General features: G+C 44.6%; 1 protein-coding gene across 1 annotated transcript in view; it reads right to left on the bottom strand.

Annotated features, from left to right (window-relative positions):
- LOC115099795 (uncharacterized protein KIAA1614-like) overlaps window positions 1-14,357 on the bottom strand; it is a 35,188-nt gene extending 20,831 nt beyond the window's left edge. The window contains exons 1-3 of the mRNA XM_029617644.1: window positions 13,541-14,357; window positions 4,206-5,272; window positions 1,699-1,762 (exon numbers count right to left, since the gene is read on the bottom strand). Coding sequence (XP_029473504.1) covers window positions 1,699-1,762; window positions 4,206-5,235 — 1,094 coding nt within the window. The 5' untranslated portion in view covers window positions 5,236-5,272; window positions 13,541-14,357. The remainder of the gene's footprint in view (window positions 1-1,698; window positions 1,763-4,205; window positions 5,273-13,540) is intronic.
- Between the last annotated feature and the right edge of the window lie 9,894 nt (window positions 14,358-24,251).

The following is a 24,251-nucleotide window of genomic DNA, read 5'->3' as shown; positions in this document are numbered from 1 at the left end:
ACGGAAAATGTCATAATGCCTCTATAACACTCCATGGTGAGTCCACACCTTGAATACTGTGTACAATTCTGGTCGCCGCATCTCAAAAAAGATATAGTTGCGATGGAGAAGGTACAGAGAAGGGCAACCAAAATGATAAAAGGGGATGGAACAGCTCCCTATGAGGAAAGGCTGAAGAGGTTAGGGCTGTTCTACTTGGAGAAGAAACGGCTGAGGGGGGATATGATAAAGATCTTTAAGATCATGAGAGGTCTTGAACAAGTAGATGAGACTCGGTTATTTACACTTTCGAATAATAGAAGGACTAGGGGACATTCCATGAAGTTAGTAAGTAGCACATTTAAGACTAATCGGAGAAAATTCTTTTTCACTCAACGCACAATAAAGCTCTGGAATTTGTTGCCAGAGGATGTGGTTAGTGCAGTTAGTGCAGCTGGATTCAAAAAAGGTTTGGATAAGTTCTTGGAGGAGAAGTCCATTAACAGCTATTAATCAAGTTTACTTAGGGAATAGCCACTGCTATTAATTTTATCAGTAGCATGGGATCTTCTTAGTGTTTGGGTAATTGCCAGGTTCTGGGCTTGATGGACCCTTGGTCTGACCCAGCATGGCAATTTCTTTTGTTCTTAAGGCAGAAATCCATTTGGGTGTTGGACAGTTCGGTTATTCATTTATTTATTTCCACACTTTCTATTCCGCTGATCCACCAAACCTCAGTGGATTACAGTCAACATACTGCTGCGACCCGGATGCACTTTGCAGACAACAACATGCTCAGAGGATTTTGCTGTGTGGTTTGGCAGTATCACAAGACCCGACATCAAAGGTTGAGAGTTTTTCAGTATGATGCACATGCTGCACTCTGTCATTACACTCATAAAACGACCCGAAACAAAATTGCCAGCCTCTCATACTCATACTCGTGCCATTTCCTGCAGCTCCCAACTTGAGATGAGAAGCAAGAGTCTCACAGACTGGAGGATCTGAGCCTCTCCCTCCATCAAAAGAGCTGGTGCAAGGGTACAGGTGCTCAAGGCAAATCTTCAGTCTTGCAGTCCCCTCCCGCGTCCCTCATGTACCGACCGATGGCAGCTCTCACCCAGTTCAGCATTCACCTCTCACCCTCTGCCCCTTTTCCCCAGTACCCAGCATCCCTTCTCTCTATACCCTGTCAAGTATCTCTCCTCAGCATCCTCTTCTTTCTCCCCGTTGCTCCCTGTTCATCACATCAGCATCACCCCAGTCTCCTTTCCCAATCTTTGCACTGCCCAGCATCTTCTCTCTTTCCTAGAATTGCCAACCAGCTCCAGATTTTCAGGACACGCTTATCCAGTCCTGGTTTTATCCCACTGCCTACGGAGGATTTTCTCAGGGAAATCAATAGGGACACCAGAACTACAAGTCCCAGCATGCACCAGGGTACAACCAGGACTGGATCGGTGTGTTCTGGAAATATGGAGTCAGGTTGCAACCCTTCTCTCCACCCACCCCCCCCACGCTTCCTCTTTGTCGCCACCCTCCACAGCATCCATATTCCTCTCTCTCTTGTGGTGCTGTGCCTTACCACTGGCCAGGCGGCCCCTGGAGGTTTCTGGGGCCCACCCCACCCGTAACTTTTGGTACTCTAGGCAACTGTCTAGTTTTCCTAATGAAAGAACCGGCCCTGCCCATCAAGACACATCAGCTGTGAATCTGTACCTGCAGCCTTCAGAGTCCAGCAGGGAAATACCAGAGTCCCGGTCTGGGTCATTCGGCAGCGGTCCTGGAACCCATAAAAAGGAAGCACCGTCAGGCAAAGACTTCAGCACGGGACAGAAGGAACAGTACTTTGAGCGTTTTCTCTCCCTGCCTGATAGATGTTTCTTGCTTGCTGTTGGTAGCTGCAGCAGCTCCGAGGTTTCAGGTGGAGGAGTAAAAGTAAGGAATGGACTGAATTCTGAAAAAACTCCGATTTCCACAAAAACAAAATTCAGACATTGGGAAACTTGGGGTTTTCAAACTTCAGTCTGAAACACCCTTCTGCCTCCCCCCCCAGCCCCAGCCCCCCCAAGGATACCGGTTGTGCTGCTGTAGTTAGCACCATGGACATCCGTGACCCTCTGACAGGGACAGAGTATTTTAGAAAAGAATCCAAAAAAGCAAGCCCCCTAATCATTCCACATCTCAGTGCCATGTGCTCTGTGGCTGAGACTGAATCTCCCTGCTGTCACTGTCCTAGGGTTGGGTTGTCTGTACCATCCCCAGAAAGTTAGATTTCAAATGGCATGAGAAAGATAAAATTACATTTCTAAGAAGCATCTTCTTTTCAGGACTCCCAGATTTGGATCTTGCCAGGTTATGGGTGTTCTCTCCTCCTAATGAAGACAACAATTGAGGCTTTATATAGAATTGGCTGAGCAAACAAATACCCCAAAAGACTTTCTGCATAGATTAGTTTTACCCTTGCTTACTTTTTTTTTTTTTTTTCGCTCAGAATATCTCACCACCAGGTAAAGAAACAGAAAGATCTCCTTTGCCAATTTTGTTCAGCGCAGGCCTCTCCACGTGTGACGTAGGAGTATTGCCAGTTTGGAAGCTGCACAGAGTTGTAACTTGCATTTTAGCGCCTGGAGCAGGCAAGTGTATTTTGCACCTGCCCCCCCCCCCCCCCCCCCCCCTCCCTCACTCACTGCTCCCCTCTCTTCTCTTCCTCCAGTCCTCCCTCTCTGACTCCCAGTCCTCCATCCCCTCCAACCTGGATGGCAGGCAGAGGGCTGCACTCTTCCTGACTTTAATTCATTGCGGGCATAGGCTCCAGTTTCCATAAGTTTTCCCACCTCCATGGGGCTCTGTGCCCTGAGCGGCTGTCCCTCTCACCTCCCTCTCCTTATGGCTCCAAACCCCTGCCTGCATCCTCTCTCGAGCTGCTCTCCCAAGTTTACCATTTGAGATGATTGTGCAAAGTCTGTTCTAGTAGGTGGGAAGCAGGGAGCAGCGACGTCCCATCATAACTATACTGGGCTGGGTGAGCGAGCTCTTCTTATGCCTCGGGTCCTCTCCTCGTGCATTACCCTACAGGGCACTTCAGGGTGTTTAACACTTTTCTCCCACACTAAAATCCCCAATGAGCCCACCTAAGATTGCTCCCCACTGACTGGGGGAGTGGACCTAGGGGTTAGAGCAATGGGCTGAGACCCAGGAAAGCCAAGGGTTCAAATCCCGCTTCTCCTACTGATACTCCTTGTGACCTTCGGCAGGCCCCTGTATCTCCCATTTCCTCAGGTTGTAAGATCTTTGGGAAAGGGACACAGTTGCCAGAACAGTTATCACCACTGTACAGCGCTGTATGCATCTCCTTGCACTACAAAAATTATGATGCCACCACGCAGAGCCAGGACCTTCAGGAAGGGAACTGTAATTTATTTCCAACAGACCAAATCCAAACACATCTGGATCCCTGGGGAGAATGAAGGAGCCCAGGAATCCTTTCCCCTCTCACAAGAATTACTCACTGTCAATGCCCACAGCATAAGAGAAGCCAAGTGGGTTATTATATGGCTTACGGGTAAGCTTCCCCTCCCCTAGCCATCCCTGAGAAAGGTGCGGGGCGCACGTAGTGTGGGCCAAGCGTGACTGGGTGTCAAGGTAGCAAACGCACGGGGATAGTGCCCACCGCAGCATGGCCAGAGAAACAACAGCTGCAGAGGATCTCTAGCAGCAGGTACAGGGGTAAGGTGGGCACCACTCACCACTGCAGAACTCCTCCTGCCTTTCACAGAAGAATAATTAACAGGCATCAGAAGATGCAGGAATAATCCGTGCACGTCCCAGTACCATGAGGTGAAACATATAACGTGCTCCTCCCTACCTGCCCGACTGCAGGTCAGCTCCTCTCCGTCTACTGCTGGATCACGGAGGGCATAAAAATCCAAGCACAAAATCCTGAAATTTCTTCTTTGCCCTACGATTGCATTTCCTAGAAATCTAGTAGGGCTTTTCTTAAAACCAAACTCTTAGATTATAGTGATTTAAATGTATATTAATTGTTTTTCTGTGTCGGCTCGCCCAAAGGGACATAAAAGCAAGATGCAGGAGCAGGTTCAGAACATGAAATCCACCCTGGGAAATGTAAAACCCGGCGAGTGCCACCTCCTGTCCCAGCCTGCACACACCCCCTAGTTTGCGACACAGAAAGGTGGGAAATAGTATGAGTTTGCTGTACTCACCTGCACCACGGCTGTCCCCGCTGGTTTCCTCCGTCTCAGCGGCTGGAGCGTCACCTGGCTCATGATTACAAGCCTGGTCCGCCGCGGTCAGCATCTCCTTTAACAGTGCCCTGTTCCTCTCGACCCGTTCAGCCAGGGATGGCAGACTGGTGATACTGCCTGTGCTGGCAGCGCTGCCAAGACTGCCCCAGCTCTCGGCCCTCCACAGCCTCCTGGTCGGAGCAGAACCATCACATGGCACCTCCGTCGGGACAAACTGGAGATCCTCGGGGGTCCGGGCCACCCTATCAGTCTCCAGATCTTCTGCAGAGAGAAGCAATTGGAGGTCTCTCCTGGCACACGTCTTGCCCCATAACTCGCTTGCTAGGCCCTTTTCTTTTCTCATCTTACTTACAGAGCTGTCAGGGAATCCTGGCGGAGCTTGCTTCGTGCAGGGCGGAGTCCAGAACCTCTGCAGAGATATCCGGGAGCCCCGAGGTGATTCTTCCTCGGAGTCTGTGCCCCTTGGAGCCTTGGCCTGGCTAGTACCGGGACCTGTGACCGAAATGGCCCACTGGTCCCCAACCTCTTCTGCGCCGTTCAGCAGGGAGTCTGTCAGGTACGTGCGGATCTGCGCTTGTGGATTTACCACCATGTCCTCCGAGGGCCCTTCTTCCGAGGCAAGAAGCTTTCCTCGCCCGGCCTTGGGAGAGCCTTGATCCTGTGGGGAAGGCCCCCCCTGTTTGCCTGCTGTTCTTTTCTCTTTCAGTGCCTTCACCTTGGACTGTAACACAGAGGTTCCTGAGCAGGGCTCCCGCTGCACAGTACACTCAGTCCCAGGCCTGCCTGGAGGGCCTGACTGCACGGGGGAAGTTGCCCTCACAGACCAGCCCGATGCGTCCTGCTGTGGAGAAGGATCGCCCCCATGCCGGCCTGCCAGGTTTGTGTGCTCTGTGCTTTCAGGGGGGAGCTTGGCACGCTGTGTATTTTTAGTGCGGGGCTTCCCACCTCTCAGAGCCCGTCTCCGCTCGCTCCGCGAAGGATCCTCCATGAGCAGGCAATAGTCCCACCTCCCCGGGGAGGGAGCTCTGCACAGGAAAAAACGACAAAATAGAATGTCAATGAAACCGGCCTGAAATGAATTATTCAACAGTGAGCTAGAAGTCAACAGATTTAAGACAAACTCAAGTCAGAAGCCTGAACAACAGGCCTGAAAAAAAAAAGTTGTTCAACAAACACCACGCTGTAGAGATATTCTGTACCTTGTCCACTCGGGTTAGCGCGCTGGACTGGCCGAGCGGTACACAGAGCTCAGATGGCTGTCTGGGCCCTTAGGTTAGAAACGTGGCTGGAGGCCGCATCCCCCACCCCAGAGGAAGGCTCAGGATCATGGCTTCTCTCAGGCAACACCTAATGGAGGGCCAGAGGTGGCAGCATTGTCACGCTGTGTGCCCTGTGGGCCCTCCAATGGGAGAGGTGGTGGGCAGGCTCAGATAAAGGAAGCTCCATCCCCTGGTTCAGGGAGCCTCTCAGTTATGCAGCAGTTAAAAGTTAAGTTTTTTCCGGGAGTGGGAGTCAGAAACTTATTTTTCAAAATTTTTTTTTTTGCGCTAAGGGATTGTCTCTCTGTTTTTTGTCTTTCTCATAAAACTGTTTTATACAGATAGATAGATATACCTAAAGTTCCTGAATGTAATCCATTTTGAATGGCTGAAAGGCAGAATATAAATCAAAATAAATAATGAAGGTTTAGCTATAGATATGTGAAGTTAGGTATATAAAGTCCAATAAGTAAAATAAAAATAAATAATATTCTTGCATAAGAAGATTCCAGTCTGGGCAAAGGCCGCTCCTCTCAGCACTGCTGAGCAGGTGTCAGCTCTGATACAAGAGCTGCATTTCAGAGACAAAAGAACATAAGAACCATAATACTGGGTCAGACCAAGGGTCCATCAAGCCCGGTACCCTGTCTCCAACAGTGGCTAAGCCAGGTCACAAGTACCTGACAAAATCCCAAACAGTAAATAGATCCCATGCTGCTAACGCCCAGGGTTAAGCAGTGGCTTTTCCCCCCAAGACTACTGGTTAATAGTTTATGGACTTCTCCAAGAATGTATCCAAACTTTTTTTAAACCACGTAGCAAGCTACTATAAACCAGGTTCCTGCCTCCATGAGCTTATCATGAATCGGAGCCTTACAGTGTGGGCTAAGCTACATCTGTGTTTTGAACCTGTCAAAAAAGGGTTTTCAACCCTGCAGAGACTGCAAGCCACCGCAGCCAAGGTGAAGGAACATAAAAATGTCAAAAAACTCATGTTTGTTCTCCTGTGAATGATAAATGCTCTTCAAGAACTAGGATACAGCACAGTGTTAACAAGTTGGGAAAAGAGCTATTTAGCCTGCCCATACTACAGCACTACATAGCCAGCAGAGGAGGAAGCCAAAGGAATGCTGGGAGACTATTTAAGGTAGAAAAGGCGCAATTTGACTAGCTCTACCTGTATGTGCAGGGTGGGGACAGCCAGGAGTTGGAGCTAGGATCCTGGAACAGAGGAGTGCATCTGGCAGCCCTGCAATCAGTTCTCCTTAAGAGTTAATTATTGAGAGGGAGAGTCAGAAGTCTGCACTCTGAGGAAACAGAGGGACAGACAGCTGTTCTTGCTTCATAGCTGAGCTACATGTAAAATCCCAACAAGGGACAGAGGAGCCAGTAGCTGAGAGACTTCCTCTCCAGAGATATCCAGGCCCAGGAACACATAGCTGGATCACTCTCCAAGAGACTGAGTTAAATAATTAAAACTTTGCCCAGAGAGTATCTTAGCAGTGGAGGGAGAGGTTTATTTCCTTGCCCTTTGTCACAAATTCTGTATCTCATCTTAACTGCTTCATCCTTTCAGGCGAAGTCAAGCATAAACCCTTGCTGGCAGGTACTGGAAAAGAAAAACTGATGACCGTGGTCTTTCTATAAGAGACTGAAACCAGGCCCGCTTTCTGTTTAATATCATGTAAACCATTTGGGGGAAGCTCCCCAGGAGAGAGAGAAAGAGAGAGAGAGACACCTTTCACACACTGCAGTGCTCATTTATTTGGTTTGTTATCTGGCCAGCTCCACCATCTAGAAGAGCTTCTTCATTTTCTTGATTGTTTTTTATACATGCAATTTTGGAACAGAGTGCACCCTTTGCAAACTGGTGAAATTGTGGTTGATCTGTTTCCCCATCCCCCTTTTCGAGTACTCAGGGTAAAGACAATTTTTAAAAGTTGTGTACTTGACTGCTTTTCACCCCAACCTCTCTCTATTAGCATTTCTTTTTTTTTTTCACTATCCATATGAGCATAATGGTTGCTCTGGCTAACAGGCAATATCCAGTGTTATTTTTGCTTTGCTTGATTTATAATAAAAAAAAAACCTGCAAGTTTATATTGTACTTTACTACTGTATTTTTCCATTTAATGGTCTGGTTAGATTTACTGTCTACTTGCATAATACTAGTAAAAGGGTTAATTACTGTTTTATTCTGGTGTGATGATTTTATCTGGTCTGTGGTATCACAAGTGAGAGGTTGTTTGGGAAGGGCACAGAATTGTGGTATGGAGGTGAATGGGACCCTGTCATCCCCCACTCAGGCTATGAAACCTGAAGATAAATCATATTAGTGAATGTAATTTCTCATGTGGTATTCCCCACTCCAAGCATAGGGGTAATTCATAGCCCAGACCAAGGAGGGGCCTCACCCACCTACCCTAGCTGCCTTTACCACATACTCTGGCAATGAATTCCAGAGTCTAATTGTGTGCTGAGTGGAAAAAAAAAATATTCTCTTTGTTTTAAATGTGCTACTTACTAACTTCATGATGTATCCCTTAGTTTTTGTATTATTTGAAAGAGTAAATAACTGATTCACATTTACCTGTTACATAAGAAATGCCATACTGGGTCAGATCAAGGGTCCATCAGGCCCAGTATCCTGTTTCCAACAGTGGCCAATCCAAGTCACAAGTACCTGGCAAGTAACCAAACATTAGATAAATCACAAGCTACTATTGCTTATTAATTACCATAATAGCAGTTTATGGATTTTTCTTCTAGGAACTTACCCAAACCTTTTTTAAACTCAGTTACACTAACTGCTGTAACCACATCTTCTGGCAATGAATTCCAGAGCTTAACTATGCGCTGAGTGAAAAAGAAGTGTCTATTTGTTTTAAATGAACTGCTTGCTAATTTCATGAAGTGCCCCCCCTGGTCCTTCTATTATCTGAGAGAGTAAATAATCGATTTACATTAACTTGTTCAAGTCCTTTCAGGATTTTGTAGACTTCTATCATATCCCCCCTCAGCAGTCTCTTCTCCAAACTGAACAGCCCTAACTTCTTTAGCCTTTCCTCATAGGGCAGCCGTTCCATGCCCCATATCATTTTGGTTGCCCTTCTCTGCACTTTCTCCAGTGCAGCTATATCCTTTTTGAGATGCGACGACCAGAACTGCACACTGTATTCAAGCTGCGGTGTCACCATGGAGCAATACAGAGGCATTATGACATCCTCCGTTTTATTCACCATTCTCTTCCTAATAATTCCTAACATTCTATTTGCTTTTTTGACTGCTGCAGCACACTGAACCGACGATTTCAATGTATTATCCACCATGATGCCTTGATCTCTTTCCTGGGTGGTAGTTCCTAATATGAAACCTAACATTGTGTAACTATAGCAAGGGTTATTTTTCTCTATATGCATCACTTTGCACTTGTCCACATTAAAATTCATCTGCCATTTGAAAACCCAATCTTCCAGTCTTGCAAGGTCCTCCTGCAATTTATCGCAATCCGCTTGAGATTTAACTTTTCTGCATAATTTTGTGTCATCTGCAAATGTGATCACCTCACTCAGTGTAACCCATTTCAGATCATTTATAAATATATTATAAAGCAGTGGTCTAAGTACAGATCCCTGAGGCACTCCACTGTTTACCTTTTTCCACTGTGAAAAAGGACCATTTAATCCTACTCTCTGTTTCCTGTCTTTTAACCAGTTTGTAATCCATGAAAGGACATCGCCTCCTATTCCATGACTTTTTAGTTTCCTTAAAAGCCTCTCATGCGGGACTTTGTTGAATGCCTTCTGAAAATCCAAATACACATCTACCAGTTCACGTTTGTCCATATGTTTATTCACCCCTTCAAAAAATAATGTAGGTGATTTATCAGTTAAGCCATATTATGATCACTATTGCTGAGCGGCACCATTACCATTACCTCTTGTACCAAATCCTGTGTTCCACTAAGAATTAGGTTCCCAGACCAGCTGCTACATGATGCAGTCATTTATTTCATCTAGAAACTTTACCTCCCTGGCATGTCCTGATTGGTAATTTCCAAGTCAATATTAGGATAATTAAATGCTTAATTAAATAATTAAATGCTTAAGATGCTTAACCTGCTCACGAGCAATGGAACCTCGCTCCTCCTCTAAGTACTTCATATGCATTAGTATCTCTTCTAATAATTTAACTAGCACTAGCCCGGATTCCATTATGACTCTCTTGTTCTTAATTTATTGCCTTCCTCGGGCCTTTCCTTCCAGCTGTTTAAGCTTCCAAGTTTACGGTCCTTGTTAAATGTAACTTTTGTTTCTTCTGATTATAAAAAAGTTGTTCCGTCTATTACAGTTCTCTGTCCCTGTTCGATGTAAACCGATTTGATATGGTATTTAACCATGAAGGTCGGTATAGAAAAATGCTAAATAAATAAATAAACAAATAAATAAATAATTGAAATCGCCCTTTTATTACTGTGCTGCCAAATGTTAGTTTCCCAATTTTCCATTAGCATTTCATCATCCATCTGTTCATTTTGGCCAAGTAGGTGGTAGTATACATCCACTGCTATACCTCACACATGGACTTTCCACCCATAAAGATTCTATTGTGCATTTAGACTCCTGCAGGATTTTTATCCTGTTGCACTCTATGCCATCCCTAACAAAATGCCACCCTCTCCCCCAACTAAGTTGATCCATGCTTCCAACAGTCGCAGCCAATTAACAGGTCGATACTGTAAGATCGCGGGAGAGCGGACGAACGCCCGCTCTCCCGGCGCGCGCACCGGCCCCTCGCCGGTGCGGGCGATTCAGTATTTAAATGAGGTGACGCGGGAAAAACGGGGAAAAGGAGGCGCTAGGGACACTAGCGCGTCCCTAGCGCCTCCTTTTTGTCAGGAGTGGCGGCTGTCAGCGGGTTTGACAGCCGACGCTCAATTTTGCCGGCGTCGGTTCTCGAGCCCGCTGACAGCCACAGGCTCGGAAACCGGACGCCGGCAAAATTGAGCGTCCGGTTTTCGGCCCGACAGCCGCGGGCCGAATTCAAATTTTTTATTTTTTATTTTTTTTTACTTTTTTTTACTTTTGGGGACCTCCGACTTAATATCGCTATGATATTAAGTCGGAGGGTGCACAGAAAAGCAGTTTTTACTGCTTTTCTGTGCACTTTCCTGGCGCCGGAAGAAATTAGCGCCGACCTTTGGGTCGGTGCTAATTTCTTAGAGTAAAATGTGCGGCTTGGCTGCACATTTTACTTACTGAATCGCGCGCGCATACCTAATAGAGCCCTCAACATGCATTTGCATGTTGAGGGCGCTATTAGGTGCCGCGTGTTTTCCTCCCCTTACTGAATAAGGGGTAAGGGAAAACATGCGTCCAGAGCAGGCTGACAGTGCGCTTCGACGGAGCACACTTTACTGTATCGACCTGTAAGCCAGAAAAAGCTTAATCCCCTCCCTGAAAATCACCCCCATATTTCACACAGCAGGAGCCACCCTTGAGAGAACACCCACCCACCCCTCTGGAAACAGGTGTTAGTCCAGAGAGGCAGATTCTTTGGGGCAGGAAGGGCATCAGAGTCTCCTGCCTGCAGGGCATGCTGTGGTGCTAAAGCAATCATTAGAGGTTGCTTTAGCACCACAGCATGCAGAGTAAAAATTCCTTCTTACAGGGAGGTGTTATTTTTTGCCTTTACCAGACCCATGGGAAAGAGCGGGTGGAAGCTGCATACCACTCTATTTCCCATAGGCCCACTCTAAAGTCTCATTTGCATATAATGCTTCTCTATTTACTGTACATGCAGGTAGGTGCTAAGTTTAGCGTACACGTTAATGTATTGAGGAGCCATCTTAACATGCACAATCAAAATAACACGCTATGCAATAAGGCCTTATCGTGCACAAAAGGCCCTTAACATGCAGATTAAGGTTTAGTGCATAGGGCCCATATAATACCTGGAATGAGATCACCTGTAAACTAAAGGTCTCTTTTCCAGGTTAGCTGGATTGTGTATAAAAGTGTTAATGAAATCTTGCAGCTATAAAATGTTTTGCAACTGCACAATTCTGTCACTGTGCTCCTTTAATAAAAGACAGAACATTTCAGTTTCTCTCACCACAAGTACCAACCAAAAAAACTGATCAGACAGGCTTGTGCTTGGTCCCTGAGATTTGTGTTCCAGTCTATTTTTAGATAGGAAAAGAACTGCTAAGTAAGGGCACTCCATGACGTTAGTAAGTAGCACATTTAGAACAAAACATTGCAGAAAATTCTTTTTCACTTTGTGAGAGAACGTTGGGCTAGAAAGCACTCAAGGTCAATAACTTGATTAACTAAAACCCAATCCTAGACTCAGCTGGGGTCAAAGAAAGATAAACCAAAGCTCCAGACTCAAATTCATTAAAAGAATCTGACCCAAACATGCCAAAAGCTGACACTTTCCAATCGCCCATCACAAGCACAGACAGGGGAGAATCCAGGCCACAAAAGGCTTAGAGGGAGCTAAAAAGCCTTCTTCTCTTTATTATATTTATTTAAAAGATTTCTATTCCGCTGCTATCCTATGTTCCCGGCAGGTCACATAAAAACATACACAGTTTAAAAGAACACAATACAAAATCTAAACAAATGATAATGTAGCCAAGAACATACCTCCAAACTGCCATAGCAAAACTGTGCAGGATTTATACATGAATCAGTAACATCTTAAAGGCTGCCCTGTCCACACCCCAAGCCCTCATGTATAAAATGACACCACTGGCTCAAATGTGAAATAGTACATGACAAACAATGCAAAATGCGACAAATTAAAAAAAAAATCAGTCAGCGTGACTCCACATCAAAAGCCTTAAAAGTTTGCATACATGTCATTGTTTGAAGACATTCAGGGCGTGTGTTCCAAATGGAGGGACCTTCCAGAGAGAAGGCTCGGTCTTGAGCCTCAGTCAGATGGACCTTGGACCTTCACAGCTGCACACAGAGAGGACAAGGATGGGGTGCTGGCAAAACAGCTACTGTGAAGCGGGACCGCTGGCTCCCACTGCGGGGAAAACAGGCCTGCACAGCATGGACGCTGCACTGCTGGAGGGTCACCTTGGGAAAATCTAACAGGCAAGCAGCAGCAGCAGGATCTCCTGGTGCTTACTGAGCTGGGAGGAAGAACGGGGGACCTGCCTTTCTTTCAGTGCTCTAGAAGGGAAAGCTGGACTGGATCAAAAGTGTCATTCCCATCTCTAGGACAAGAGAGACGGATGTTCCTGAGGAGTTATTCTGCAGGAAGAGCTAATAAAGGAATGCTAACACACAAAGCCTACAATATCACTGCAAGAAAAATGAGGCATAGTCTGGGAATGGCTCTCATCTCCCTGTGTCAGACAGCATAGAGTAAAGACCATCCACAGGCTTTCCTTTCTGTTTCCTGGGATAGGTAACCTAGAGCACCGGAGAGCTCTGTGTTCCCTCAATCCCTAAAATCCAAGTCAGATGTGGGAAGTGGAGGAAAAGAAAGTGACAGGCCCACATCTGAATGGAAGGAAGCAATCCAAACACACTAGGCGCCGTGCTGCTTGGGTTTACAGGACACGTTCCAGTATTTCTAGCCTTTGTAGTCATTCTCTCATACGAAAGTAAATGCTAGTTTTCAGATTTTTATCATTGAAATGGAGCAGCTGGGGATGGCTTGGCTGAAGGGAATGCAGGACAAGTAAGGAGGATCTAGCACCGGAGTTGCTGTGTATCACTTGGTGGGGCGATGAAACCCTCTCTCCCCCCTCCCCATCAAACGTGCCAGCCCACTTTCACTAGAATCCAGGAGCTTGTGATCTCCTGCCCTGTACAGGATTCACAGGAATAGCTGACAAATGATTGCCAATGGCCCTTTCTTCTAACCATGTCCCAAAACTTTGAGGAAATTTATCTATTCATTTGTTTTTGGTATGGAAATTATCCATTGTTTTTCCATTCACAATGTTGCCAACTGCAATCCTACTTGACCACCACTGTAATGCAGGCTCCTGCCAGTCCACGTTTTACTCACCAAAGCAATGTCCGAGTCAGCTGAGCGGGTCTGAAAGTTGTAGATGCCCTCTATCCTCCCCTTCTGGACCATCTCCCCCAGGTCCGGCTTTCGTTAAGGGGTATGGAGACCCCTGGCTTGGGGCGCTGATGTGGGTAGCAGTCCACATTTGAGCTCCATGTGGCAGAGAGGTGGAGGAGGCCAAGTCCGATGTGATCAGCCCTTCTTAGTGCAGCTCAGATAGGGGCGGGAGTCCTCGCTCACAATTTCCAGATGCTTTCATTCTTCGTTTATTTTTTTATTCAGACATGATTAATCAAAAAAAACAAAAAAAAAAACCCCATACCCAGGAACACATACTGCTAACAATCCTGCTTTGTCCAGTTATTAAAACTTTAAAAGGAACTTAATCCTGCTACCATGTACAAGAAAAGCCAGATGAAGGGAAAAAAAGCAAAACCAGGTTAGGATCCGTGCACAGATGCACAGCTGGAACACATCTGGACCTCGCTGCCTCTTCTCCAGTTCTGAGCAGTTGTTTTTCCTGTAAGCAAACACCGCACCTCTTTGAAACGCACACTCGCGGGCTCCCTGCACTGTGGAAGATGTAGCAGCTTAAACTCGGCGTAACTTTGGGTCCCCCCGCCCAGGCTAGCTCTGCCTGCACAAGCACTGCCTGTCTCTGTGCGGGTGCCAGAGCTCGGGCTGGCTGGAGGCTGAGCCCTCTTCAAGCCCTAGCTGCATACCAGGGCACCCAACCAAGAAAACACACTAACCGCAGGAACAGCGGACTCTGAAAGGTGCAGCACGTGGCTGCAGGACTCCGGCAGTCACCATGGCTACCGGCGGTTCTCTCAGGGACAAGGAGGGTGGGTGGGTGGGGGGAGGGGGGAACTCGGCCCGCTGGAGCGAAGCTGGAAAAGTCACACGCGGGCCGAGGAGGGAGTAGACTTCCTGTGATGGAGGAGCCTGCGTGTAACTTTACACCCAGAGAGAAGCTGGAATGTAAAGCGGAGACACATTGCAGCTTGACTGGGGCCGTGGCGGGAAAGGGCCTCTTTAGGCTGGTAAATGGTTTGTCTGTTAACCTCAGTACCGAGACTGTAAAAATTTAAAAAAAAAATATTTTTTTTTTTGAAAGTTACATTTTAGGACAAGGTTACCGGCCGGGTTTCTGCACCTATGAAAACAAAGGGAAGGTGTGAGGAAGGGAAAGGGAAGCACCACCGCGGGAGGGTAATTATAGTAGCCTTCAAAGAGAGACACTGCAAGCCCATAAAGAGGCACAAACAAAAACGGGAAAAAAAAACGTGCGTCCAAACTGGGTGCACGTTTTTTTCAAACGCCTGCAGACCCCCCTTTCCTGGGCGCCCGATGCAGTAGGCAAATCAGCTGCCGGGCTAAAAAGGCCACACTAGGGATCAATTGTGCATCCATTGCATCAGGCATCCAGGACGTGACTGTGTGCCGGTTAGGAAAACGGGCATTTGTAAATTGAGCGTCCATTTTCCTAACCTGACTGCTGTCAAGATTTATTTTTTTTTTTTATCATGCTGCTTCCTGATAATAAGTAGGAGGAACCACAGAAAAACAGTATTTTGGGATTTTTTTTCTGGCAGCTTGGAGCTTATGAAGACTAAACACTGGTTCCAGGCTGGCATTAAGTTTTGCATGTTAAAATGTGCACGTTTGGCACACGGTGATTTTTTGCATTGGGGATAAGAGCTAATAGCCTCATCTACATGGCATGTACATGTGATGAGCGCTATTAGCTACTCACTGGTTTGGAGGTCCATTTGGATGCGCTAATCCTATTATTGCATGGGGAGTTATTGTAGCATCTCCAACATGCATGTCCAACCCTACGGCAAGCTGTGCGCTAGGCTGAGCCTACTGTATTGCATCGGCCTGAGAGTTAGGTTTCTGACAGGAGGAGTCCATTTGCTCACATACATGCTGATGCAATATCGGCGCACATTAAATGGACGCTCATGATCGAGCTCCTGCTCTTAACGCGCGCCAATCCACCTCCCCCGGGCACCCAATGTAATATTTAAATGGACTGCTGCGGTAAAAAGGAGGCACCAGGGGAAATTATGCGTTCCTAGCACCTCCTCGGCATCTCTTCGGCATCTGGCGCCCAGGAGAGGTGGCTGTCGGCAGGTTAGGAAAACAGACGCTCATTTTTACCAGCATCCGTTTCCCTAACCTGTTCACAGCCACAGGTAAGGAAAAAGGACACTCGTTAATTGAGCGACCATTTTCCTAACCTGACCGTTGGTGACACTTTTTTTTCAATTTTATTTTTTCTGTTCCTCTGACTTAATATTGCCACGATATTAAGTCAGAGGAACTACAGAAAAGTAGTATTTTTTTTTGCTTTTCTGTAAACTTTTGGGGCTCCTCAAGAATTAATGCCTGCTCTGGGGCAGGTGTTAATTTTTTGACAGTAAAAATGTGCACATCGGGTGCACTTTTTTTTTTCCCCCATCTGGGGGTAATAGCTAATAGCCTCATCAACATGAATTTATATGTGATGAGCACTATTAGTTTTGCGCTGGTTTGGATGCGCTAGTCCCCTTATTGCATAAGGGGTTTTAGATGTGTATTCAAGTGCCTTTAAAGCCGAGTGTTCGGCCAAGTGCACGATATTGCTTCAATCTGATAGTTAGGAATTGGAACATTTTTTTGCACAGGTTTAAGGTTTTAATTTCAGGAATAGTTTGCCTGAAAGTGCTAAATTTAAGAATTGGCCAAAGGTCTTCCTGTGTTTTCTGCATTTTCTGCCTAATTTCAGGAATTTCTTTCAAGTGCTTTCAGCCACTTTGCTCTAAGGCCCCCTGCTGGGCTTATTTGGAAGTGCCTGTGAGGGCCAGCTGTTTCCTCACCCTCCCTCCACACCTTGAAGGGGAGTCAAGCTGCTGCCGCTGGAAAGAAAACCAAAATTCCTTTGCTGTTTCAAAGACATTCTGTCTTCCTGGGGCACAAATTAGAATTACACAGCCACTGACTACACTCTAGACAATTTTTTTGTTTTGGTTTTTTTTTAATATAGGTAAAAGTGCCTTTTCAATAAAGGTCACAAAGAACTAACCCAATAGCTCACTAGTAAGCACTGTGAAGGATTTGATTCCAGGGTCCAGCCGGGGCTGGGGATACCACAGCAGCGGTGGCGGTGACAGTTTCTGGGGTGGCAGAATATAAAAATGTTTTCAGTAAACAAACACATGTGTCTCTCTCAGCTATTGCTCAGCAGTGACAATGCATGGTCCATGTTAACTGGGTTTCAGAGCTATAGCTACAGTTGGTGGCGTCCTGGCCAAGGACTGCGGCTGCAATGGCTGGGGAATAAGTTGAGCAGAGTGGAAGAAACCTGGGTGGTTGCAAATGAAGGCTCAAGGCATCTTAGCCCAACAAACACAAGTTGTGACTGAGCTGGCAACCCAAAGGAGCGGGCGTAAACTGCCAGGCCGAAAGCCCTCAGCATTTACAAATAATGCAAGGCCAGCTTCCCTCGTCCACTTCTGTTAGTCACTTTGGTCAGAAATCAGGAGAAAGTGAGGCACAGTGGGGAGGGCTGTGTGTGTAGAAGAGAATGAGGTGTTGCTGGATAGTACACAGTCAGACTGCAGGCTCCAGCAACTACCCCCTCCAACTCCCAAGTGATACACACCTCAAAAAATGCTTCTCTCTTTTTTTTTTTTGTCAGACACTGCAGTATTCAGAAGTTTCAAATATATTCTGTCTTTCGAGTGCTGCTTGGTCAGTCTTGCTGTTTACTATGCAGACGGTCTGAGACAGCTACACAGACACACAAGCGAGGATAGAAAGACAGATATGGTTTCCCCATGATGGGTAGGTTCTGCTTGTTTACAGTTTTTAAGATTGTTTTTATGAACAGTGTTCATATTCTCTGTTTTTTGTTGGGGTTTTTGTTTGTTTTTTTTTAAATTGTGAATGTTTCATTTCTAACCCACCTTGAACTTTGCAAAGGTGTAAAAAATGTTTTCAAAATAAACATGTTCTTTCACATTCATAAGAAACACATAAAATAATGATAATCTGCACCAAAGTGAATCAGTGTAGAAGTCGTCTCATATTCTGGGTGCCCTAGAGGAGAGGAGAGACAGGTGGGATATGAGAGAGAAGTTTAAATACCTCAAAGGTATAAGGAAGGCAAAAGAAGTAAACTTTTTTTTTTTTATGTTCAGATGAGGTAGACTCAGGAGCAAGGTCAGGAAATACTTCTTTACTGAAAGGAGGTGGGAGCATGGATTAATGGTGGTGAAGACAAAAACAGCTAAAATAATTCACAAATGCCAGGGATAAGCACAGAGGATTCTTAGTTGCACAGAAGGGAGGGGAAAGGCAGGCATGAGCTGGGATCTATGGCAGTGTGCCAGGAATGATATTCAGCGACTTAGAGGGACTTTCCGTTCCTTATGTACCGTCATAATAGCAAGAAGCTGACAAAAAAAAACTGTCTTGTCCCCTATAGTGGAGGATTTACACAGTAAACTGCTGTAAATATGCATACCCTGACTTGAGGGGATTGCTTTAGCTCTCTGTAATTTTACCATTCCCAGAATCAACAGTAGCACCAGGAAAAGAGCCATCACACCTGAGTCTCAGAAGTCAGCTGATGCCCTTTTTAACCACGGGGCCTCAGTAAAATGACATTCCGGTCGCTGCAGCTGAAGGTGGCCTGCCCCTCCCCCCCCCTCCACACACACCAAAAAAAAAAAAAAGAGACTGCACTGGTACTGACACAAACACAGCAGTAGAAGGGGAGGGGGCAGTAGAAGGGGAGGGGGCAGTTTTGGAGTTTCAGGCAGGATTGGTGGTCTACAAGCCAAGACACTTTTCCACCCCAAACATTTTCCTGTCCCATGTACAGACCTCATAGGTTTCTCTTCACTAAAGACATCAAAAGAACAGACACTCGCCATAGATTCTTCACAGGAGCGACACCTGCCTTATGGAACTCGCTCCCAGAAGAGCTCCGATAAATGCAGGCTGCTCCCTTTTCAGGAAGCAAATCAATGCCTGACTCTTATCAAAAGCCTTTAAATGTGAAACCTGAAATGGATTATGAAACTGTCTTAGGTTTCCCAGGACTGCTGTTTATTCAGAGTTACTCACCCGTATTTGTCAATTAGAGCTTAGTCATGATTGAAGATTGCTTAGGTTTGGGCCTCAAGGTGCACTGTATTTTATTACACTTTATTCTGCTGCTATTCAGATCTGTTACACCCTCAAAATGTGAGGCAGCAAATGACCTGTGTGCAAGCAATTTTTTTTTCTAATATGCTGTAACCTGCTTTGAGTGAATTACTTACTCATAAATCTAAGCAATAAAGGAGTTAAGTAATCCAGGCCTGCCTGTTTCTGATGAAATCCTGCAGGGCCTATCCACGCTGAGGTTTACAGCAGAGGACCGCTGTGCCTAAGCATTTGGGCCTCCATCACCTCCACTGGGAAGTTCTCCATGTAGAGCAGAGATGCGAACGTACAAGAACCCTTTTTTTTGGGTGACTATTCTGCTGGAAGTTTTCATCGTTTCTGACTGTGAGTGAATTTACTCTGGGTGCACTGTCCAGCTGTGCTGGGCCCTGCCAGGGTGCAGCCTGCAGAGGAGTTAGGCTGTTGTGACTGTTATTCCCGTTACCCTTTTTTGTACAGTTTAGTTTCACACGATGAAGGTTGGCATAATGGAAGCAGCACATTTATTTTTAAGTCAACTGTGACTTAAAACATCCTCCTCCTCTCTCCCCACCCCTCCCAAATCCTTCCCTCCTCAAACTGCCTGGGTCAGAGGTAATTAACTGACTTCTCTGAGTCTCTTAAGAGGACAAAACTCTAGAAATGGAGTTTCTCCATCTTTAAGTCTGCTTATATTTAATTGTGGCTGGATGGTGCTTTGGTGGCAGCAGTAGTTTACACTGAGCAGCATGGCTGCACTGCTGGGGCTCGATTAGGAGCAGAGGACATTTACTGCAGTTTCTTTTGCTTTTGGGTGTTTGTTACTTTATAATGCTCATAGGCCGTGTTTTGTTGTAAAACAAAGTTGATGGGCATCTGGTCAGAAAAAAATGAACAACTAATAAAGTCCTGCTGCCTGTTCCTAAAATCCGGCTTGGTGTTTGTGCACAGGGGAAGACTGCTGCTGCCTGAGCTGCATGAAGCCATGGGTCACACAGGCTTCCACCTTCCTTTCTGGGAAGCAGCATTGCTTTACTTTTCTTCTGCAAGTTTCAACCTTTGGGAGCCTCCGAGATCAGCAAACAGCACAGAGGTGATACCTTTTCATGGGACTGATTTAATATATTTTGGGCTAACTTTTCAGAGATGCGCTCCCTGCATCAGGTTAGGACAGCTGCAAGCGTAGCCCTCAAAGTCTGGATAGGTAGATCCATGTGCAAAGCCTACAGGCGATTACTCACAGTAACACAGCTATAAAAAAAAAAAATAGGGCAGTTTGAGTTCTGCAATTTACTTGGGGCAGTGCTGAGCCGCTGCCTGGTAGTAAGAGAAATGTTCCATGTCTTTGCTGCTGTCCCTGCACTATTGGTTCCTGTTTCTGGATTTCTATTCGTCTAAATTTCTGGATCCAGTTTCAGTTGATAGAAGCATGGGTGGGGAGGGCGCAGCAGCTCAGGGAAAGAAGAAAGTGGAAGGGACTAGAGAGAAAAGCAGAACAACAACAAGGAGGAGCATGGAAAAGGAACCTGGACTGTGGAAGTGGGTGAGGAGTGGAATTCTCAAGCAGATGGTCCTGTTAAAGCCATTATCCTCCATGACAGCAGCGCAAGATAATCTGCTGCCTGAGGTGCAGGATGAGATGGAGCACAGGTCAAATCAGCGAGAGGGGTCCCCTTGGAGTCTGGTCCTGTCCCTGATTTGAAAGCTGCAGAAGGGAGAAAGTAGGGGGCTGAGAGGAGTGGCAGAAGCTGGCAACCCTGTCACACTCCAGGAACCCTAGCACCTGCCTCCCACATCCCCCTAACATTTGCCCCCCTGTAGGAGCAGGAGATGAGTGAATGATGGGGTCTGGGTGTGGTGGACTCTCTCCAAGCCAGTGCAATGGTATCAGGTACCCTAAGCTATCTTTACAGCCTTGTGCCCCCCTCCCTACCAATCCTCAGTACACACAATTAAAAACTGCATTTTTAACAGATTTTACATGAAAAAGGACATTCATAGTCTTCTGAGGTAAAAATATCACAACATGTATATTATTTTTACATTCACTTCTGTGGCCCCAACCAGAAAAACCTACAAAACAGACACTTGGAACCCATATGGTTTTAGGCCTCTTGTAAAGTGTTTTCAATGTGGGTTTGGCCCTCAGAAAGCCATGAGTAAACTGCTTTACTCATACAATATAGTAAACCCCCCATACCAAAACAGCACTAAATGCCAGTACTCAAATATTAAACACCCTACCCAAGAAAAGGCAACACTGCAAATATTACATCAGGCCTTAAAACACAAATATGCTTCCTATTAGGTAAAACAGAACAAGCAAAGCTGCTATAGATCTCTACACAAAAACTGCACATTAGCAGAATACCTCATTTCAGTCACACATGCAGTACATGGACAGACCCTCCCCAAACAGAATAAAAAGACCATAAAGTATAAATAGAAATGTGAAAACAAACTGAACTGGAAACTGCCTCAAATCAGACTCTATGCAGTGCAACCATGGAAAAACAAACACATTATTTTATATTTTATATGGAATAGCAAAGACAAATAAATCAATATAAATTAAACCATACTAATAAAAATAATATTGCAAAACAGGTGAAAAATAGAACAGTCAAAAATTAAAAACTCATAAAAATGTTAAAAAAAAAATCCAAACATCAAAAAAATATTTCAAAACAGCAATCGCATCATATAATACCCCAAAATTAAACCTAACAAGGATAAAAAAAAAATCACCCACTCTCCATACCTGCGAACTTTTGATTTCCAGATGTCCTGAGATTTTTTGTGGGGTGAGGTAGGATGTCTTTTTCATGTTTTCTCTGCTTGTCTGAGAAGTCGTTTGGTTTTTTCAGATCTGGGTTGTCCATATCGATTACTTTGGAGATAATTGGGCATTTGGATTTTGCGATTTCATGGGATTCGTTGACTTAGAATGTGGAAAAGAACCATCTCAAGTGATATCTCCTTGTTTTGATTTTTTTTTTTTGGCTGATTGTACTAATAGGAGTTCAATAATTTGTTGATTCTGTTCTATTTCTTGGGAGGAGGTGGGTTTTGGGTGGAAAGAATATTTATTTATTTAAGTCTTTTCTGTACCGTCGTTCGGCAGGGACCGTCACAACGGTTTACAATAAGGCACATAAAAGTAATGATACTAAAATTTGTCAGTTTACATAGGTGCCATAAGGTTCGGTAACATAGTTTGTTATAAATGTTTAATTGTTACATGTGATGAATCATGTCCAGGTCATTCTCAGCTTTGAGTACAAAACTATCTTTAAACTTGTAACTTTAGTGATGCGTTATTTAATAAAAAAAACTACACCCTTAATGTATATAACCTATTGTACAATGAGGAGGTTTACATTTTTTAATATCATTAGTCATGTATTTTTCATAATTGGAATGTATTATTTAATGTGAGGGAACTATTTCCTTTATTCCTCCTCTTTAATTATGTATCTAAAGTACATTGTATTATATTTGAAAAGATTTACAGAAAGTCTGTTACTTGGTGTACTTCAGCGTTAAAGATAAAACAATATCATACAAAACTCAGTGTTTTTAATAAAAGATTTAAACAAATGATCTGGAAAGGGTTACTACAAATGAGGTGATTAAATTTGTGGATGACAACGCGGGAATTGTGTACTGTGATAGCAAGAGGAAGGCTCACATAAAAATTTTTTGATAATTTACATTTGATGTTGGCTGTGGGACTAAGATCTCTGTAATACCTACAGTACCTGAATGCAATCCGCTGAAAGAAGTGTGAAAAGTGGAATATAAAAAAAATAAATAATAAATAAATAAATAATACAGACGCTGTGGAAATTGATTTGGTGTAACATAGACCCCTGATGAAGCCTTGTCGGGTGAAACAAAAAGGCCTTTGTTGGGGAATTTCTTGAATTATTGCATTTCAATACTCAATGCTGCACTTCTATGCTCAACGCTGTGCTGATGTCAGAGGATCTTTCTCCAGTTTGAACTGGACATTCAGTCATGCTTGCAGTGGCTATCACTTGCAGTACAATTAGCATTACTTATGTAAATGGTAGAGGATTTTTCCTCATTTTGAATATGACATTGAATAATGTTTGTTGTGGCTAGCTTCAGGATAATTGTTATTTAAGTATAGCACCCACCATCATTTCCTGACTAGTGTATATGCAAATTGAGATTTTTTATATATTTTTTGATATTGTGGATGCTATTTTTGTAAAAAAAAATTTTTAATTTTGTTCAGATTATTTTGAGTGGGATACAAAATGATGCATTAGTATTCACTTTTTGTAATTAGATATTAATTCATTGAACACTTTATATGTTTTTATATTGCTTCTTCTTTTTTCACTATATATATATATATATATATATATATATGTAGTGAAAAAAGAAGAACTATATATATATATATAATTTATTTATTTAAATTCTTTTACTATACCGATACTCAAGATGAGGTCTTATCGTACCGGTTTACAATAAAACAGGGGAAACCAATTAACAAGTAGAAGGAAAAGTTACATTAAACAGGAAGCGAAAACATGGGAGATGGAAGACAGGAAAAGATTTTAAACAATAACAACTGGAGATTGATAAAAAAATAGAATGCAAAAAATTAAAAAAAATTAAATAATCAACTAAAACTATAGGGTAGTGAGACTTAAACAGAGATTTGCCCTATGCGATTAATGACATAATAAATCCTGTGGGAGGAGGAGACAAGGGGGTGAGAAGTGGGGGGGGGGGGGGGGGGGTGCCAGGGCAGGGACTGGAAACGGGGAGGGGGGGAGGGATTAGGGAAGAATCGACGTGTGAGAGTCAATGTTGGTGGATAGAGGTTCCTTCAACGGTATGCTTGTAGGGACAACCAAGTTTTCAGTTTCTTTCTGAAGGAGAGATGGCATTGTTCTTGGCGAATATCTGGGGGAAGCGAATTCCAATGGAGCGGACCTGCTGTTGAAAGTGCTCGCTTGTGAATAGAGTTGTGGACCGAGGATTTTTTGGGGGGGGACCTTGAGCGAACCTTTGTAGGCGGTTCTGGTCGGCCTTGCTGAAGTATGTAGTTCGAAAGGGATGGCGAGTTGGAGTGTGGATTGTTGGTAGACGGATTTGTGGATGATGGTGAGAGCCTTGAAGAGTATTCTGTATTGGATAGGTAGCCAGTGTAGGATTTTAAGGATTGGTGTGATAAATAAAACTAATCAATACAAATCTGATTGTTATGTATTTGTTAGTACTGTGTTTGACTTTCACCCTTGTCTCATAGCTCGCGTCTCCCCCTTCACAGGCTCTAATCCCATCTCTGTCAGACCTTGATATTGAATTTTCAGAAACTTAATTTATCATTTTTGAAAGGCAGGAAGGCCCATGGTTGATGTGTGAGTGTACCGGAATAGAAATAAGATTACATCTGTACGAAAGACAGACAGAAAGCCTCTCATATCGCTGTGCAGTGATTTACTTTTACATGTTTAAGAAAGAGTAAGGAAGAGAAAGAGTATGTTTT

Source organism: Rhinatrema bivittatum, chromosome 10 (genome assembly GCF_901001135.1).
Source record: "Rhinatrema bivittatum chromosome 10, aRhiBiv1.1, whole genome shotgun sequence".
Taxonomy (NCBI): Eukaryota; Metazoa; Chordata; class Amphibia; order Gymnophiona; family Rhinatrematidae; genus Rhinatrema; species Rhinatrema bivittatum.
The sequence above is the reverse complement of the archived record's forward strand: the minus strand, read 5'-3'. Positions and strand labels throughout refer to the sequence as shown.